This window comes from Centruroides vittatus, unplaced genomic scaffold (genome assembly GCF_030686945.1).
Source record: "Centruroides vittatus isolate TY-2023 unplaced genomic scaffold, ASM3068694v2 contig_290, whole genome shotgun sequence".
Classification (NCBI taxonomy): Eukaryota; Metazoa; Arthropoda; class Arachnida; order Scorpiones; family Buthidae; genus Centruroides; species Centruroides vittatus.
In genome coordinates, this window is record NW_027121846.1 from 2,666,198 (window position 1) to 2,678,353 (window position 12,156).

The 12,156-nt window shown below is 38.2% G+C and overlaps 1 protein-coding gene across 1 annotated transcript; it reads left to right on the top strand.

Annotated features, from left to right (window-relative positions):
* Positions 1 to 4,634: 4,634 nt before the first annotated feature.
* On the top strand, positions 4,635 to 9,551 carry LOC136972446 (uncharacterized). The gene is made up of 4 exons (XM_067267047.1): positions 4,635 to 5,413; positions 5,499 to 5,567; positions 6,303 to 6,389; positions 9,379 to 9,551. The coding sequence occupies exons 1-4, from the start codon at positions 4,883 to 4,885 to the stop codon at positions 9,478 to 9,480; spliced, it is 789 nt and encodes a 262-aa protein (XP_067123148.1). The 5' UTR covers positions 4,635 to 4,882; the 3' UTR covers positions 9,481 to 9,551.
* The last annotated feature ends 2,605 nt before the right edge of the window (positions 9,552 to 12,156 follow it).

Here is a 12,156-nt window from a genome sequence, read left to right on the forward strand (position 1 = left end):
TCAAATAATCGGCTTTGTCTAAACATTTAATTTATAAACATACGACTCTCTTTTTAATTAATTAAAAAGAGAGTCGTATATAATACTCTCTTTAATTAATAAATAATAATTATAAATATACGAATTCGGTTTAAAATATTTTCAATTTGTCGGACGAGCGAAATAAGTATATTTAAATTGTATGGAGTTGCAAAAAAGTTATCGTTAATTGCATTTCGACAAACTGTACGAAACTCGCGAAATGCCGAGATGCTTCTTTCGTTATAACGAATCGTACCGGGAGCTGTTTGTGTCGCCATTAATTATCTTCTTGTACGTTTAGATCGTTATTTCCAATATTTATTGCACATCGAATATAACGCCGTATCGTCTGTAATATGACTATAAACTCTCTTAAATATCACGCAGCTAATTTTAAATAATGTTCTTTTATTTGTAACTAGATTTTTTTGCAAAGAAATTATTTTAAAACGATGTAAACTGCGCCGTATAATGAATAATATATTTACGAAATAATTGCGTATAATGATATTAATATTTTAATACGGAAAAAATGCCAATCTTATAAAGAGTTCTAAGAAAATATTAATTATAGAACCAAAAAAATCCAGCGACGAGTCGCTTAACTTTCCCGGTCACATTTGTGGCGCCATCCGTTACTATATTTTATTTTAAAAACTTTTATATTTTTTATCATTATAAAAACACAAAAAACTTGTTTTTGAGGGTCGGGATGGTATTATAAAAATATTCTAAATGCTAATAACCGGCGAAATCGTCGTCGAGTCCGACCCGACCCCCTTTTCTCCCCACCCGGCGAAATCGATCTTTAACTGCCAAAATTTAATAGCATCGATCCCCTAACACAAACCTCCCCGCAAAATTTCACGAATTTTCGACAAAAAGCGCGGGAGTTATTAAGCTTAAAAGAGGGTGAACAAAATCGTGCCCCGCACACGCTAACAACCACACGAACAGAAAAAACCCTGGATTTTTTTGCATTCGTCGACGCTTCGAGATCCCCCGAGTCCAAAAATGTTAAAATCTCGGGGGGTCGTTTTTCGACCGATCGCCACACCCCCTCTTATATACGACAGCCGGTAAAGCAAAAATGGCGACAGTTAAACCTCGATTTCGTACGTAATTTAAGTAACGTCGAATATCGAAACGGATTCGGTCGAACTCTAGATTTAAAATATATCGCTCGGGGTTAATCGAACTAACGAAAGTAGAACTTTTAATACTCGAATTATAACTAACCGAATTTTATAACGCGTATATTGTAACGCCTAATTAATTAAACGGGTCAAACCGGCCAGGGGCTTAGGCCCGAAAGGCGTCTTTGACGGAACATCGACAGTAAAATACATAATATTATAACCCAGTGGTTAACCGCGTACCTCGGTAATAGCGAAAGACGCGCCTCGCCTTTCGTAATATTAATCGAAACACAAAACTCGACTAATAATTGTATCGAACTGTATTATCGATATTTGTATTCCCTCCGATAGAGAGATCTTCCCTTATTTGACAAATTTATTTCGAAGTCCTCCGTATTTGAAGATTTTTGCTTATTTACGTAAGGACTACTACTTAATTACGCGTAACACTTTTGAAACGCGGTTTACATCGATCTATTACGATTTTCAATTTGCTCGACTCGCGTTATTGCGCGAAATTCGCGAATATAAATTAACGGCGAAATTAAAATCGATACTAATCGGCAAACTGTTTAAAGAATCTTACGAACGATCGATTTATTCCGAGTCGTGGCGTCGACTTCTTTCGCGCGGAGGGCGGAATAATAAACTTCTAAGGTGCTAAAACGAATTAAGTATCGCGGACAGCGTACACCCGATACGACGTTGTTTCTCTCGGACATTTTTTAAGTTAAGTAGAATAATTTCGAGTTACCGTTATTCGGCTGTTTTCTAAAATATTTTACTCGGCACGTTCTGTTATAGTAGGTTGCTACGGTCAAATGTCGATTCGTTTCGAGATTTTAATTATATCCATTAAATGGAATCGAGTTATATAAACTCGATTCCATTTATCGGAGGGATATAATTAATTGAATTTGAAGTATATTCGGTACTTCGAAGTATTGCGTTTGGGATCGAAATCGTTTAGAGAATTAAATAACGCGGTAAACACTTTTAAATAAAGTGGTCGTTCGATTTAATCTAAGTTTGTGAGCTACGGTACGATTTCGTCGACACGAGATTGAGTCTATAGAGCGAAAAGACGGGCGGGAAAATGAAAGAATCTTTATCGTATCAAAGTCAAACGGAAGGTCTGTTCGTTACGAAACCTTTTATTATTAGTCGGGTTCGATCGATTACCCCTAAATTTCGTTCGCGGAGTCCTAAAAGCGACCGTATTCGAATTTAAATCTTTGGATATTCCGATTTTTTGGTGTTTATTTAAATCTTTTCGACGACTCGTAAAAATAGGTTTTGGTATTTGATAAACGGAGAAAATTTATTAAATTTTAGAGTTTTAGACGACCGTCGTTATTTTTCGAGAGCCATTTCTACGTCTTTTCGAACCGAGCGTTATACCGTAGTTTCGCTATATCGATCTAATACGAGAGGAAAACAAACAAAAAGTTAAAGAAATACACGATTATTCCGAATTCCTACCGGTACGATAGAGGCCTAGGTACGGCGGTACGCGTCGGGCCCGTAAATATATTAAAATTCAAATTTACCGCGTCACTATACGAGGACCCGGTCGGTCGCCCCGGCTTATTTATCGAACCCCGACAGACCCGAAAGAAAACTTCGTCTAGAGAATATGGCGACGGTTCAAGCAATTTCGAGCGGTATAAAGAAGCCGAAAAGCGTAAAGATAAAGTATCTCGTAACGATATTGACGAGTTAAAAATTAAATTAAGCGGAATTAATATTAAAAACGAACGAATTTTTATAAAGAAACGGAAATATATCGAATCGCTGGTTATCGAAGCGCCCGGCCTCGAATACGGTTTTACGTTTAGGACTTCGATAACGCGTAGTCGGCGGCGCTGGCAGATTATAAGAAAAGTGGCACGAGTTCTCAAAATAGGCGTCGACATCACGCGAGAAACCGCAAACTCCGCGATTCGGTGCGGCATCGGGGCTAACTCGGCCCGGAAAACGAGGAATGCGGTTTCGATCAACGTACGACGTTCGAATAACTACGCAAAAGCGGTTCGTGGGACAACGGACAAATACGGTTCGTTAATTTCGTTTATATTTACAGAATAGACTAGAAGTGGCGAATTTCCCGTTGTTTGTCGACCGCGGAATTCGAGGTTTCCCCGAATATAGGGAAAAGGGACACCCCGGACAAAAAGATTAATCCGACCAACGCGCCCTATTGTACGCAGTTATCGGTATTTTATGGTATTTCGAAGTCGTATCGGTTACGCCAACCTACCGATTAACGTAACCGAACCGAACGAAATTAATTATATACTGCGTAATGCTTATATAAAATTTAATAACATTTTTCTTAAGAAAGTCGGATATAGCGGTGTTTACGTATTCGATTAATATTCTTTACGGCGCGAAGCAAACTCCGGACGTTCTTCGCTTAATTTATAGCCGCTTCGTTATACTTTTAGTTACGAAAATCGGTATAAATTCGTTGCGGATATCGCGATATTTTCACTGATAAATTACTTAGAGTAGAATTAATTCGAGTAGAAACCGTAAAATCTCCCTAGAGCTAAAGAATGCGGTTGTAATTTATTATTCGTTTGGATAAAAATAATGAATCGATAGCGTGTTAATTTCTGAATAATAATTTATTTCCGTAACGGATTACGTTAGAGAAGTTCGTACACGCGATGAGATACGTACTGTACATTCTCTGACGTTTTCCGATACTGTTTAGCGCGATTACCGCATCGGACGAATAATTTTATTTTCGTTCGAATAGAATATTTTCGTGGCATCGATACTTCCTTTCCGTACGTCTCGTCGTCGACTCCGTTCTCTATCTCGTTCCGCGTAAAAGTACAGTTAAATAGGACCTATCGGAGCGCGAGACTGTGATTTACTTACGCTTAAACCTAAGTAGTAAGACCGACATTTAAACTTCTAATTATAATATCTTTATTAATTCCTGTTACAGAATACGCGACTAATAATTACGTAATGACGATCTTTATACTAAACGAAGTATGTAAGAATACATTATAATAAGTTTCTAAATTTCGTAAGATGTAATTAGTAGAATAATAGATTATTCGCGTAAGCGCGTATACGTTATACGTAAACTGTATTATCGCTTCTATCTTAATACACCGAGATAAACGACAATAATGCGTAACGTTTCTACCTTACACGTAGATAGAGTATACGCGCATGTTTGTTGTCTATATACGCGATTCGATTAAATTCGATGCGTCAAAATAGCTACGCTCGTACTTTTAACGTCCGACCGAAAAACGGTTTGGCCAGGATTGCCGTTAATTGTTTATTCGATTCTTTTAAACCGAGCCATGCCAGTTTCGAGGAAATGCGACTGTTTCGGCTGCATTCTGTATCCGACTCAGTTTACGGCCACAATTTTCGGAGTCGGAATGACGATCGTTTGTCCTTACCGGAAAAATTCGTTTCGAAGATCGGCGCGTAGAGTTTACCAAATCGTAATATCCCTGTTCTATTGGTTAACCACGATTTATTATTTCGGATTGATTCTATTTCCCGGATACTTGCCCTGCGGAAAACTAATACATTTATTCGGGAACGACGCGCTGATCGCGAATGTCTTTTTCTTGGATCTATGCCTACACTCGGCAATCAGCTGCACGATTAGCGTATTCCACAACGGGGGTCGGTTCTGTCCTTCCCTTCGGAAAGAAAACGACGAGGAAGTCTTCTTCGTCGTTCGGATGCAAACGTTTATGCAATTTTTGGGGATGTGCTGCTTCGTACCTTTGGCAATCGGCTATAGTCTGCTCGTCAGTATTTTCGGCTATTCCGCTTTGAAAGAATCCGGAGAATGGCGAGCCGCATCCTGCGTAATATTCTTTTCTTCCTCCTGTATTTATCTTATGGGTTTTATTATTTTTGGCATTCAAATTGGATTAATCGCGTTTCTATTAATTAAACACAAATTCGATTTGCTGACGGAAGAAATTCGCAATTCCAACATCGGCGAGGAGCATCTGCGACCGTTTCTGTATTTCGTCTATCGTAGATACACCGGATATACAGAATTGATAGAGGAATTCAACGATTCGGGTAGAATCATCGTTGCCAACATCTACGGCTTCGGAATTTCCATTTGCTGTTTAGTACTATACATATTAATGTTTGAGGCGAAGGAGTTGGTCTTATTCGCTTTTTTCTTAATCGTTTTCGTCGTCGCTTTCCTGTTTACCGTAGTCACGGCGTTAATCGCCGCGGAACTCTGGCTGTCGGTAAGTAGGATTTTTACGAGAATATCCCATTATTTGTTTGGTTGGCAATCCGAATGTTAGTAAAATATATTCCGAATTTCCACAGTCGAGAAGACCCACGAGAGAACTGCACAAGTATTTCTCTACAACGTGGGATGCCACGGACAATCTGTTGGTAATTACGCAATCTTTAATATTACCGATAAAAACGGTTTGCATTCGAAGAGTACGCCAACAAACGTCTTTCGATGCGTTACCTATACTCGTGTTAAATATTTTACACTTTTGCCATTTCGCCCGCCTTTCTTTCACGCGCGTAACGCTAAATTTCGCGAAATAATCAAAATTAATAATTACGGTAGTAAATTTCCGTAAGACCAAAATTTAATTAGGGTCGCGTTTGACGAGGAACGGCGACGTTTTAGGCGCCAGACTCGCGAGGCGAAACATCACCGGAGGCCAGTCTTTGGCAAATCGATCTCCTAGTTAGCTTCTAGACGGGTGAAAAAAAAATGATAAATCTCTCTTGTCTAGTTCATCGGTCAGACGCGAACCCGCATTAGATACCGGTGTCGGGCGCATTTAAACCCTCTATCACCGGCGTGTCGGTAATATTCGGAAGACGGACGCGCTAGTTCGTCGTCGAGTTAAATTTGTCACGCCGTATCGTAAATGGAAAATTCGTAATTTGATCTTCGTTTAGAAAGATGGACGGCTTATCAAAGGCGTAGAAGGAATTTTCCTCGCGAGTTGTATCAATTAAATGAGAGGTTTTCCCCGTTATTATTATCGTTATGCCCGATAATAGTTGGAGAAACGAAATGAAATTTCTGACGAATTATGTATAAAAACATTTATATTTATATCTAATAGTAATTTTGATATAAAAACTGAAATATTTATCGTTTAGATGACCAACATTCAAAAGAGATACACGGGACCGGCCATCGGAGTGGCGCTTTTGGATTTCGTCGTCGAGAGGAATATCGCCATTAAAGTAAGCGAACACTTTCCTCCGTTCTATTACCAAAAACATAACGATATCGAAGTGTAAATTAGATGCGCGGCGAACGTCGAAATAATCGGTCTTTTTGTATTCGGATTAAATCTTCCAACTGTAAAGGCGCGTTTAATATCGACATCCGTAATCTTTAAATCATCGTTAAAAGTTCCCGAACCTTAACTAAACCGTCCTCCATTTTGTCGTTATCCTCCAAACGGATTACCGCGTTAGTCTTTCTTTCTTTATCTTCTCTTCTCGTTAACTTTTTATGCAGATTATCGCGTATTATATTTATTTCTGTATTTGTTGCGCCATTTTCGACGTAGCCTTTTTTTCTATCGGCTTCGAGAGCGGAGTCTAGTTTCGACATCTACTCGTGCCGAATCTATATTTTCGATGCACGCTCGCATTCTGTCTAAACGCTTTAAAAGTACTCGTAGTTCACTATTCGAAGAAGCTTGTAATTTTAACAAAAGTCGAATTCCTTCTTCGACGTCCTTTCCGATCTTTTTTTCGGCATTTATGTAAGACGAGATCGACCGTTCCGTCGACTCGTCCGAGACATTTTCCTGGCTTCCGATTCGTTTTCTTACATTTCGTGGAGATTCGTCTCGAGATAGTAGCGAAAAAGTTTTCCATTTCTCGGCCCGAAACTCCGATACTTTTCGAGAAGGAAGCGAATATGAGTCAAATCCCCGGAGAGAAAAAAATTTCACGCCCGTATTTAAAGAATTTTGATATAAAAGTATGCTGACGTTTAAAGATATTTTTCTGTTTACAGGCCTACTGTTTAATTTTGCATAAACTTTCGGAAATAGTATTTAATTTTTTTCTAAATTGTTTAAGCTTTGCGTTCCCGAAGAAGCCGAAACTACGGACCAGACTTTTTTCTCGCGTCCATCGAAGACTTTGGCTAATGACACGATAATAATTGCACTGTAAACTACATACCAATACACAGAGGAAAATTACCCGTGAAATCTTTTTCGTGTCAAACTGAAACCCGAATTATCCATTGTTTACAGTTACGGTCCTTAACGTATTGTCGTTCGAGCGCCGCGTTTTCTATTACGAAATTACATTATTCTAAATTGTAAATTACATTATTGTATTGTAAATTGTAAATTGTAAATTACATTATTACTCTATTGTAAATTACATTATTCTACGTTCATTTTCGGATGCCCGCACGTATTTGTGTAGTTTCGTCGAAGCTCACAAACAAATCCGATACGTCGGTAGAAAGTTTGTTTGTCTATTATGCTTTTGAAGACTTACCGGCGAATAAATTAAGACTTCTCGAAAACTATCGTTTCACCGAGCAGAAATTTCATTCGACGACCTTTTTAAAATAACGTTTGTCGTTTGTCTACGTTACGTCGGCCTGTCGGTCTAACCGACGAAAGTTTGGCATTCTGTCGAATAAGAGCACCGCGCGGGGGAGATTTTCGGGGACGAGCGGAGCGCGACTGCGCTCTTCTCTAGAGTTTTTCCGGAGAAAGCCGGTTACTTCAAACAGTAAAACATTTTGTAAAGCAAATTGTTTCCTTTTTTGCGTTCCCAAAGTATTTCTAGATCCGGTGTCGAGCGGTACCGAACGTCGCACCCGGCAATCGGCCCGTAGATTTTACGTGGCGAAAATTTAACCTCTAATATCCCCAGTCCGTATCCGGAAATCCAAAATTTTGGCTCCGTCACGATATCGGCCCGTCTAAATTGTATACATCGGTAAAAATCACGGTCGCGGGGTTGCTTTATGCTTCGATGGCGGACGAAACACTTTCTGACTTACGAAGAGATCCATTTCCGCTCCGCTCAATAATTTTAATGTCGGCCCCCTTATTTTTTGTCCGGGTAACTCTTCCGGTAATCCGTTTACTTTCGAAAAATTAAAACTTCTTATCAATAGAGAATTAAGCCTCGTTATGATTTTGTATTTATCAATTATTTTGCTACGTAAACTGAGTTTTTAAAAAGTATTTTTATCTAAACACAAATTATTTTTCTTTATTTAAAAATTGTTTTAGTTTTTTGTCTTTAACGACGGGCGACACATTTAAATATCTTTACGAAATAAATATACCGAATTTCCGAGTATCTTTGCTAATTTGCGCACGGAAAACCGGAAAACGCGGATAATCCGCGGTATCCCTCCAAACCAAGGGTCACCAAACTACGGCCCGCCGGGTCAGTTCGTCCGGCCCGCCCCCGCGCTGTGCCACGAGTGAGCTAAAATTTAATTATTTATATAGAAATATCGTAGATTGTGGATAAACTTACTATGCAGAAAAATTAAAATAAGTGTAAGTGAAATTGCCAACATTAGTCCAATCTGATTTTTGCATCCGACAGTAATATAATTTTCGGGAAAATCGGTGAAATAAACAATTCGGAGACTTTTTGCCCCTTTGTACATCGGAGCGCTTTTTGCGTAAGTACGGCACCTGCCACGAAGTTTCTAAGGAAAGCCGTTACCGGCTCGCTGCAGCCGTAGTTCTTTGTGTATTTGTGTTTTGGCCCGCTATCAAAAAAGTTTGGTGATTCCCGCTTTAAGCTATAAAAAATTATTCGGATATTTTAAATGAATTACAGTACACTGTATATACATTTCATTTCCATTAGAACGAGACGGGAGTGCGAGTCCCAACTTTTATAAGGTTAAAGGTAAGTTTAGTCGATAAACATAAAATGTAGATTTCTTCTATTTTCAAAAATATGGTGTAGAAATTAAAATTTTATTGCATTTTTTAAATCACTGTATTTTAATTTAAGACTAATAGGATATTTTTCTCGAATGAGCTGCCTATAATATACGAATGTGACGGTTTCGCGTGTATTCCCAAAGAGCCGTACGTTGTTTACGACGCTTATTCCTTATATTTTGACGATGCGCCGATAATCCGAAAAACGGATATTCGGGAGCGGCTGTAAGTAATTAATTTAATATAATAAAAAATTAAATATAAATATTTTTCTTTCGTAGTTGTGGAACGCCATGTTGGATTTCTTCTTTTTCCTTCTGAAAGTGGAGAAAATCAGACGCGGTGAACGTTGCCCCAAAGGAGGATTGCTGGATAATTATTAGAAGTGTTTCGTCTTACAATTTGCGGATATTAAACAGTTCGATTATTAAAGTTTGCGGCGTCAATAATGCAATTGTGGGGAGTTTTGTCGATAAGTTTCTGTAAGGAAATATCTTTTGCGCAACACTCAAAATATATTATTGATCAGTCGCGATTACGGATAAAACGATCGATCGAAATCGAACACTACGCGACTCGATAAAGCGGCGTCGCGTACATCGTGCATCTACCAATCCCAGGTAGCCCCGATATAAAACATATCTACACCTTTAAAGAAATAAAGTATAGTAGAGCATCGATTATCCGACCCCCGTTTAACCGACTTATCGGTTAACCCACCGCGTTCTAGTCGGCAAATGTCCGCTAGTGATGCGGCGCTACGATATTTGGTTACGTCTCGGCTACTTTAATATTATTTTTGTTAAATTTTTGCATGTTTTAGGTGGCAGCACTGGCTCGACCACGAAAGGGAGGCCAGTATTTAAACCGGGCCTAATACACTATACTAATAATGTATTTTTTCATACTTTTCGGTTATCCGACCGACCCCAGTCCCCAATTAAGTCGGATAATCGATGCTCTACTGTAATCCGAGATGTTCTTTAGCATTTCGAGACATCCTACGGACGAGAGTAATGTCGAACAATTTTGGATAGATACGTTGACACCTCTCGCGGGCCATCTCCCTCCCGAGGGATTTTCTACGGCCAATGGCTTTATTTAGGTGTTAGACGCGGGAAGTAACCCCGTGAAAGCAGAGTCTATCGGTATTGTGATATTTCTATCTATAAACGTTTATATTTGTAATTTGTAATTGCGGTAATTTATATTCGAGATACGAATATTAAAAAATTTAATAGGGTATCGACTGTAACGAGAACAAATACTTTGTTTAATATCGCGTTAAATAGTAGAAGATTTTAAGTTAGGTTGAAAATGTTTAATAAAAAACTGTGTGAAAAATGAATTTGATGTTACTATGTTTTTCACTTGCCAAATCGATTAACTCCGTCAATCACACCAAAATTGTAATAATAATAATAATGATTATAGCATGTCTATACTATCTTATACGTTTTATATGTTGTTAAATAAAAGTTACATATACATTAATACATTCTACAATGTTTATTTGAATTTATATTTTAAAACAAATTTTAAAAACGAATGTATATTACTTTGTCACTTTTCTTCACTTTTTGTTTCGTGGAGTTAATCGATTTGGAAAGTGAGTAGCACATATATGTATATTACATCTGAAAACTGATAGTTTTTCAGAAAATTAGCTTTCTTTTTTTAAATAGAAACATGAAATACTGATAACTGCTGACAAACGGCAGGAAGTGCCGTAGGAAGTAAAAAGTAAACTGCGGATTATACTCGTGTGTTCGGCCCACCGAAAATTATTTTTTTAATTTGGTTATTTCTTATTTCTCATTATAAACCACGTTCATTCTCGAACTATTATTATTTTCAACCGAATTATGTACTTACAAACGAGGAACATAATTAGAAAGATAGTGAATTGAGTATCGTCGATGGTAATTAAGTTTAAAATATTAAAATTCGAAAACACAGTCTGTTGAAATAAGAATCACCATTTAGTCCTATTCAATTTCAAAGTTATAATGAAGTATTAATATTCGTGAATTAATTATTACATGTTTATATGAGTATTAAAAATTATATATAGGCGTAACAGCCTATATATAATTTTCATTTCGGGACGTAATTTGAAATTCTAATGTGGGTCTCTTTCCCTTCCAACTCCACTCCGCTGCAAAGGACGGAACTTGCATCCCCACAAAAAGTCTTTACCCCTTGAATAAAAAAAGAATCATCCGACCTGTGGTGGACCAAGAACCCACATCGAGGACTTTTTGCTCAATACATTTGGGCCCCTGTCGGCTCTGGGCTCTAGTTTGGTGGACCCCTTTGGGCCTCTGTATTTGATAAACTCTGTCTTGATGAGCTTATATAGTCAGTGGCGTAACGAGGGGGGTGCAAGGGGGTGTATCATACACCGGGCGCCACTCGCAGAGAGGCGCCCAAATGGTCTCCAAGACAAACTATGCGTGTTTCTGGAGGGGGAAGAGGGGCGCTAATAAAGTGTCGGGCGCCAGTTATGTTCGCTACGCCACTGTATATAATGTGTGTATATATAGGCCTATATTATAGTAGAGAATAGGGTATGTCCACAACATAAAATATCCCGTACGACGTTTTTGTGAATAGTCAAGGTCATTACCCGAATGCCTGAATCAGTGCGACTGTTTGCAACAATCGCAAGGCATGCTGTCAGATGCAAGAAAATAAAATATGTTCATTCGAAAAATTACAAATAGGACATAATTCCGAATACGCTATACAGTACATTATTATTATCCAGATGATGATCGCTGATCTAAATTCATAGGCCGTTGATAGTTTGGGGATAGTCTTATAGGGCAGATATATGCTAAAACAGACCCGGCCAACCCAAATTGTTTCGCGGGCCACTTTGATCACGCGTAACATTACGGTGGGCCACAATTTAGGCAAACATGCTTTTAAAAAAGTAAAACAAATACAAAATGAATAAGATTTTATTGTTATACCAAGAGTTAGTACTCGCACTTGCGCATTATAACAATGACATATGCAAATTTTCATTTATTTACTTGCTTTGGTATACACAT

Bases quoted from the DNA above. Each gene is read 5' to 3' on its own strand.
- LOC136972446 (XM_067267047.1), top strand. From the start codon at position 4,883: ATGCAAACGTTTATGCAATTTTTGGGGATGTGCTGCTTCGTACCTTTG. The intron at 5,568-6,302 runs GTAATTACGCAA...TTTATCGTTTAG, and splicing joins ATGCCACGGACAATCTGTTG to ATGACCAACATTCAAAAGAG. The intron at 6,390-9,378 runs GTAAGCGAACAC...TTTCTTTCGTAG, and splicing joins AGAGGAATATCGCCATTAAA to TTGTGGAACGCCATGTTGGA.